The sequence below is a fragment of the Gouania willdenowi genome, chromosome 9 (assembly GCF_900634775.1).
Source record: "Gouania willdenowi chromosome 9, fGouWil2.1, whole genome shotgun sequence".
Taxonomy (NCBI): Eukaryota; Metazoa; Chordata; class Actinopteri; order Blenniiformes; family Gobiesocidae; genus Gouania; species Gouania willdenowi.
Window position 1 is genome coordinate 2162750 of NC_041052.1, and position 8167 is coordinate 2170916.

General features: G+C 36.3%; 1 protein-coding gene across 1 annotated transcript; it reads left to right on the forward strand.

Moving 5' to 3' along the window:
- Positions 1-6125: 6125 nt before the first annotated feature.
- Positions 6126-7924, forward strand: LOC114469930 (transmembrane protein 252-like). Its single transcript, XM_028457835.1, has 2 exons — positions 6126-6536; positions 7397-7924. Exons 1-2 carry the CDS (start codon positions 6274-6276, stop codon positions 7638-7640), a joined length of 507 nt encoding a protein of 168 aa, XP_028313636.1. The 5' UTR covers positions 6126-6273; the 3' UTR covers positions 7641-7924.
- The last annotated feature ends 243 nt before the right edge of the window (positions 7925-8167 follow it).

The window sequence follows — 8167 nt, forward strand, 5'->3', positions numbered from 1 at the left end:
CTAAAAGTGTTTTCTTTTCCTCAAAGCTATTATTCATTTTTCAATGTTTTCAAATGCTCATAGAGTTTTTCATGTGAAGTACATTAATACATTGTGGGTAATGGAGTCCAAATAATAATGACATGTTTGCTCTTAGGGTCAGTTTCAGGTCTTCAATGACCTGTTATAGGTGTGTTTTAAATAAAGCAGGTTCTCCTGTGTTGAATGCAGACTGTAATCTATGTGCTACTGTATGGAGCTGCAGTAAAGCACTAATAATACTGTAGATAATGTGCTGCTAATCTACTAATGATGGGGCCTCTAATGATGAGACGCTGATGGTGGTTCAGTTCTCTGCAGCCAGTGTTCACACACACACACACACACACACACACACACACAGGTCTGTGTAAAGTCAACATCACACACACTCACGTTCACTAATTTAATACAAATAAAAGAAGTCACGGGGGGAAAGCAGAGGAATACTTTCTCCCTCACACTGACTCTGTTGTAATGACACTGAAACTCCCAAAGGCATGAATTTATTCCCTGATGATGATATTAACACCTTCATCTGCTGAATTTAGTTCGGCCTCCAAAACAAAAATTGCAATTCATGAACTTGACACAAAAAGAGAAAATACACAGATTGATGACATTTTTTTTTAAAACAACAACAAAAATGAACAAAAAAAGAACAAAAAAAATGGGGGGAAATTAAACATAAATACACAAAAAACAACTAAACTACACAAAACAACAACAGAAACAGACCAAATGAGAGAAAAATTCACATAATGACAGAAAAAAATAATAAAATGACTCCAAAAAAACCACAAAAACAGACCAAATGAGAGAAAACTACACAAAACAACAGCAAATACAGACAGGTTGACAGAAAAATGTAATAAACGGCATTGAAAACGCAAAAAAACCAACAACAAAAACACACCAAATTAGGGAAACTCACACAAAACAACAAAAACTGACCAAATGAGACAAATGCACAAAACAACAAAAATACACAGATTGACAGAAACATGTATATAACGACAACGAAAACACCCCAAATGAGGGAAAACCACACATATTGACAGAAAAATGTAAATGACCACAAAAAGGCACAAAAACCAACTAAAACACACCAAATGAGGGAAAACCACACAAAACAGCAACAAAAACTGACCAAATGAGAGAAATATACACAAAACAACAGCAAATCTAGACATCGTATTAAACAGCAACAAAAACGCACAAAAAACAAACAAAATGAGGAGAAACTACACAAAACAACAGCAAAAATGGACCAAATAAGAGACAAATACACAAAACAGCAAAAAAAAATGCACAAACCCTTTGTTGAAAGTTGTATGAAGCCCAACATTACACACAAAGTGTCAGCAAAAGTACACAACGCAAAAACAAAAAGATGAAAAACAATTCAAAAAAATCATTCATAAAACACAGAAAATGACAAAATACACTAAAAAACCTATTTAAACACAAAATGACTACATAAATAACAAGACACATGGATTTATACCTCACACTGGCTCTGTTGTAATGACTCTAGAACTCCCAGAAGTATAAATTTATTCCCTGATGATGATAATTACACACAGCCTTGGTCTGTTAAAGCTACATCCTCTGTTTGTTACTGTATGAAAGGGTTAACGTGTCCCTGCTATCAGTCTGTGTGCTTTACAATAACAGCACTAAAGATTTACTGTCAGAAAAGGATCATTTTCATTTTTGAGACGGACTAAAGTTCTCGTTCTGTTGAAAGAAGCACAATCTCAGCTCCAGTGACATCATAGATCAGCCAATGGCGAGCGTTTCTACCTTCAGAGATGTTCTGGGACAAGTGTGTGATCACCTGTGGTCATGACGTGACATAACGGCACAAACATACTGTAACTCCAGCAGAGCAACGTTACACTGATAATACAGTAGATAAGATTCATAAAGTCACCACTGAGAGCCACGAGATGATCTCATTTCATTCATAATGTCTGTGCAGAATAACCAACGGGTCATTCATTAAATGGAAAAACAAGTCACATGGTGGAGAGATTTTAATGAGTGACACGATGAAGGACATTATCATTCAGCTTCATGTGTTCATTTAAAAACATTTCCTGTTTGAAACTTTACAGAAAAGCTTTGGTTTTGATTTGATTTGAAGCTGTTGGAGACGATATTTTTTAATCAGATAACGTAGATATCATAAATCAGGGGGTTTCAAACACATTTTAGTTCATTGGCCAAATATAAAATACTTTAATCTTATGTGGGCCGCACATTTATTTATTCATCTGAATAATATCCACTGTTATCCAGGAACGTTTATTATTATTATAATAGTCATCTTAAAGATGGAAATCCTTGTTTCAATCACAAATAAAATGGGTTCAAAGTGACCAAAAAAGATGGTGAAATGGGATTTTAAAAAACCACAGAAATTGGTTAAAAGACGCAAATAAGAGTGGACAAAAACGCTCAAAAAAAGTGGTAAAAAGGGTTCAAAGCGTCAGTATTGGCGTAAAAGTGGTAGAAAAACATAAGAACAATTAGTTTAAACTGGCAAATTATGGGCACGACAAATTGTGAATGTGGTTAAACTGACAAAAATAAGCATGAATGAAATACGATGAAAAGAGGTGAAAAGTGACAATAATGGGTCAACATACTGTATGTGACATTAGGTGGAAAAAAAATGTGCAGAAAAGACATTGAAATGTGACGTAGAAGTGTCAGGAATGGGAGTAATGTAGCAAAAATGCATGAAAAGGAGCAAAAATATGAAGTGATGAAAATTGGTTCAAATATAGAAAGTTTGGTATAGTTGCAGAAAAAAGGTAAAAATAAGCAAAAATGAGCTAAAATTTTTCCATTAATATTCTTCTTGCGACCCCCTCCAGTGACCCCAAGGTTGAAAACTCCTGGTCTACAGGACTCCACATCCCACAATGCAATGCACCAAACTTTACCAACGATGCCAAGAAGAGAGTGTTTACAGTGGAGATCAAAACAAACATTTAAGCACAAAATTTCAACCTTTTACATAGTTTTTTTTTTTGAACAAATGATCCTTTATTTATTGATCTGAGGTCATACATCTTTATATCATAAAAAATGATCATCTCCAGCAGCTTTTGCACAACCTCTGACATGTGAATGCATGTTCTGGGAATGTGTTCAAGGTTAAATGAAGCCCCAGACGAACAAACATTTATGATAATAATGAACTTTCTTAAAGAATATATTGTTGTGATGGGTGTGGCTATTTCTACTTCTTATGTAATAAGCTGTCATTGCTGTTTGAAAGCAACAAGGCTTAAGTACAAACTAGATGGAATAGGACATGGAAACATAAGATCCACAATATTTCCTTGTATATTTGATGTGTGCGCCTTAGGCTGATCTTTTATTTAGCAATGCAGGACAATAAGGACAATGCGTGGATCACACATCTGTAAATTATTCCTACATTGCTTGTTACATTGTGTAAATCTAATATTCTTAATTTATGAAAAAAAAAATTGCATTTCTGGAGCAAATTAATGAGATTCTTTTTATTTAACTTTTTTCTTTTTTTTTTTTTACCGTGTGCACAAAAGTTCAGTTAAAGCTAATAAAACATCTTTATGAGGAAACACTTCCCTCGTAATATTTGACCTGTGCTGAGTTAAAGCTGGAAATGTTTTGACCACAAAAAAAAAATGTTGTGTAACACGTTTTATAAGCACAGACTGTCTCACACGGCAGATTCACTGCCAAAGGAGTAGTGATGTGAAACTAACACGCATTCAAGCAATCACACAACACAAAGGTGTGTGTGTGTGTGTGTGTGTGTGTGTGTGTGTGTGTTAAGTAACATGTAATATAAGCTGAGAACACCAGAACAGATAAACAGATGTGAAGGTGTGATATGAGCATATTTTTCAATAATTCAATCATTAGTAGTCACTGATGTTTCACAAAAACAAAGAGTTTAACAAATATTAAACTAAGACGTGCTTCAGTTTATGGAGTTAATCTGTGGAATGGATTAGAAATGGAAAAGAATGATTGTCAAACATACGCTAGGATTGAACAAAAGATGATTGAAAAGTACAAAACTAGGCCGTGAACCAATAATGTATATACAATATTCTATTGTTTAAATAAATATTAAGGAAGTTTGTTTTGGTTTTTTACCTTTTGTTGATTGTTGTGGATCAAACTAAATCAAAACGCTGTATTCCAAGCTACGTCAAACTCTGCATTTTCCGACCTCCTACTTGTCAGAGTTCCTACTTGATAAAGTTGAGACAGAATCAGCAATTTTTGCGATAGTTCAACGTGTTTTAGCTGAACTCATGTGTCCCACTCTATCACACAGAGATTAAAATTGCTAAGGTTTTTTTTAAGAGTTTCGAGTTTCCTTGAATGCAGCATTGCGTGTTTCTCAGCTCCTGTTTACACGACAACGTTTTGCTTCCGTTTTCATATTTGTTTCCAAAAAGTTCCACATTTACACCAACGTTTTCAGAACTATCTCTGTTCACATGCGACTGTGGGAAACATGAACAACTATTTAGTTTGTACGTTCCAGGCCAATAGATGGAGATATAATTTAGCAATAAACCAAAATAAGGGCAGAGACACAAGTAAGAATAGAGCGACAAAGTTAGACTGGACCCGACCCGTAGCTGTCAGAATACAACCTGAACCCAAATAAAGCTGATGTCTCTTTAATCCTGAACTCATTGCTCTCAACACTATTTAAATCTGTGCATGCTGCACACATGCAGAATAATCTGAGGTGAGTTTCTTTATTTATTAGTCACTCGTTTTGCATTCCACTGTAAACATGACAAGCAGCTTCATGCGATGCTACAGAGACTACGTCGAGGTTTACTGTTGCACACACAGCTCAGCTACCTGCTTCTACATACAGTATATGACACACAGCTACAAAATGAGTCAAGAACGAGTCATTTATGCATTTTATAACATCATTTATTCATGTACCAGAGAACAGCCTCCATTCACCTCCTCAGCAAACATTTGTGAGTCTTTCTCGTGCTAATCCAAACACATCACCTGAGCGTTTATTCACCGTGCAGCGTCTGAGTCCAATGTTAAAAAGATAGAAATTAAGCTTGACAGCAGACACTGCAGCCCACACTGTTTACACGGACACGAAGAGGGAAGCATATTCAAAAACTTCCACTCTGATGCACCAAAACGTGCATAAATGCACTGCCAAAACATTTGTATTTTCACTTGAAAACGTTCTTGTGTAAACAGGGCCTTAGTCAGCTTCTTTCTGATTGGCTACATTCCATTCCACGTCACAAATCACGGGGTCATAAATCGGGAGTCGTCGTCTTTCCTCACACACACAAGGAGTTTAGCTCATAAATATATCACAAATTTAATATTCACAGTTGTCAACATCTCCACTTTTCAGAGCAGATTATCAGGACAAATTTACAACATTTTTGAGGATAATCTGATAAAACAGAAGAAAATCTGGAGTTTGGCGTGTTTGGTTGGAAAGGAGGAAAATCAGGACATAAACAGACTCATTGTCTTTCTGTGTAAAGTCCAATCTACTCCCACAGATTGTAGAGTCCACAAGTGATAGTTTTTAATAAAGGGGCGGGGCCAGTTGTGACGCAAGGAGCCTCCAAAACGTCACAAACCTCCATTCTCAGCAAATAGGAAAATAAGATTGTAATAGCCTGGTTTCCACCCAAAGAGGGCAGCGACACTGACATAGTTACCATACAATACAACACATTTAAAAAGAGTTTCTGGGGTTTAGTTACTGTTTGAGGGAAAATGAAAATGCTAACGAAGCTGCTCTGCTAATTTATTTCAAACTAAATAATGAACATGTGATTGAATGCTGTCAGTCTGACCTGAATCTAACCTTTTCACTCCATTTCACACATGCTTTTCCATCCAAAGCTTCCCTTTTTCACTAATATTTGAACATTAACCATAAACCTTTAACCTTTCTTATTTATGCTTTCCTGTTGTGATCTTGTGATTTTCGTCAGCGGCAGTTTTTGCTCATCCCTCTGACCCCACATTAATAACCCACCGGGTTAATGAACAACCCTAGAGGAAGAGCCTACCTGACACACCTCCTCATGTGTTCAAAAGCAAAAAGATCGCACGGGGACAGACAGAATAGTTTCCCTTCAGCCTGAAAGTAGCTTTAGTTGATAGTGTGACTTCCATTGAGGAAGAGGAGAAGAACAAGAAGAAGGGTGACCAACACGTGGTTTTTGTGCGATGATGGTTGTGAGCAGCCAGTTGTGCTCCCTGACCCGTTTGGTTCTGCCCGTTCTGGGCTTCGTGGTGATCTGCCTGGGGGCGTATCTGGTGACCCTGCAGAACGACTTCACTTTTCTCGTTATTCCCGTTTATGTTTTTGTCATCGGCGGCTTCCTGTCCATGTTAATCGGTGTTTTCTGGAACCTCTGCCACAATATGAAGAGCAAGATGTACCAGAGAGGAAGACAGGAGCACAACCTGCAGGTTTTCACTGTTGAAAGGTAAAAATTACAAACACACAATTAATACATAAAATGACAACAAAACATGCAAAACTGCAGGAAAAAGTTACACAAAATGACGCTAAATAGAAAAACACAAAAATACAGAAAGATATAAAAATGGACAAAACAAAACAGTAAAAAAAAAACAAGAGCATAAATACACAAAATGATTCCAGAAGCCAAGTAAAATTCCAGAAAAAATAAAAAAATTAAATGCACAAAACAGCAGGAAAACAGATCCACAAAATGACCCTAAAAACACTTAAATGTACAGAAAAATGTGAAAATTCACAAGAAAACTGTTCAAAAAATGCATAAAACAAACAACAGAAATACACACAATGGCTCCAAAAAACACATAAAAATATATGACATTACAAAATTATTCAATGCACCAAACAGCAGGAAAATAGATTCACTAAATGACCCTAAAAACACATAAAATTCCAAAAAAAAAACATAAAAAATTTACCAAAAAAAAAAACAACACACAAAAAAAAAAACAAAAAAAAAACAACAACAACAGTAGAAAAACAATTGACTCAAGAAACATAAAATCACTGGAAAATATATAAAATGTAAACAAATTTAAAAAAAAATTAAATGTAGAAAAATAGATTTAAAAAAAAAACTGACAACAAAACACATAAAGCAACAAAAAAAATTGCTAAAAACCAACAGCAGAAACACATGAAATGACTCCAGAAGACACACATAATTACAGAAAATAATATATAAATAACAAAAACTAAAATCACAAAATTAGTTCAAAATGTGTTTGCATGACACGTTTACTCAGAGCAAAGGAGGAAAATTCCTCCTCATGTTCTTGTCTTGTTTTATTGTTCTCGCTACAGACCGAGCAGCTTTCCTCCATCCTACGAGGAGTCTCAGGAACGCTGGCTCAGCAGTCCTGATGATCCTGCTGAGGTAGTGGTGTCAGTGGATGGGGTGGACGTCATGGTAACTGTGGCTCCTCCCCTCTACAGCCAGGACAGCTCAGAGGCTCCAGACTGCAGGTGGAGCTGGGAAAGACCTCCACGCTACAGCCAGGTCCAACGTCCACAACATCTGGATGTAGAGGTCACATCTGGACTCTGAGGAGGACAACCCTGACCTAGGGTCAGAAAGATGAGGACATGTTGTTCCTCCTGTCAGGTCAAACTGAGGTCATAAAATGCACTTTGAGTTGAAACAAAAAAGGACAATTACCCAGAATTCTCTGAGGAGACAGAAGTTGGACTGTTACAAGGGACAATGAAGCATGAAATATGGTGAAAAGAGGTTAAAAGTGACAATAATGGGTCAACATATGACATTAGGTGGAAAAGTGGTGGAAAGGGTTTAAAAGTGCCAAAAATGTGTTAAAAGTAGAAGAAAAAAAAGTGCAGAAAAGGCATTGAAATTTGATGGTGAAGTGTAGGGAGTAATGTAGAAAAAAGGCATTAAAAGAAACAAAATATGGCAAGAAAGTGATCAAAATAGGTTAAAATATTTGTTTGGTGTAGTTACAGAAAAAGGATTAAAATGAGGGGAAAATTGTTCAACAAAAATTCTCTGTTTCTTCAAGGCATTTGGCGACCCCCTCCTAGTGTCTCGTGACCCCAAATGGGATCCTGACCCCAAGG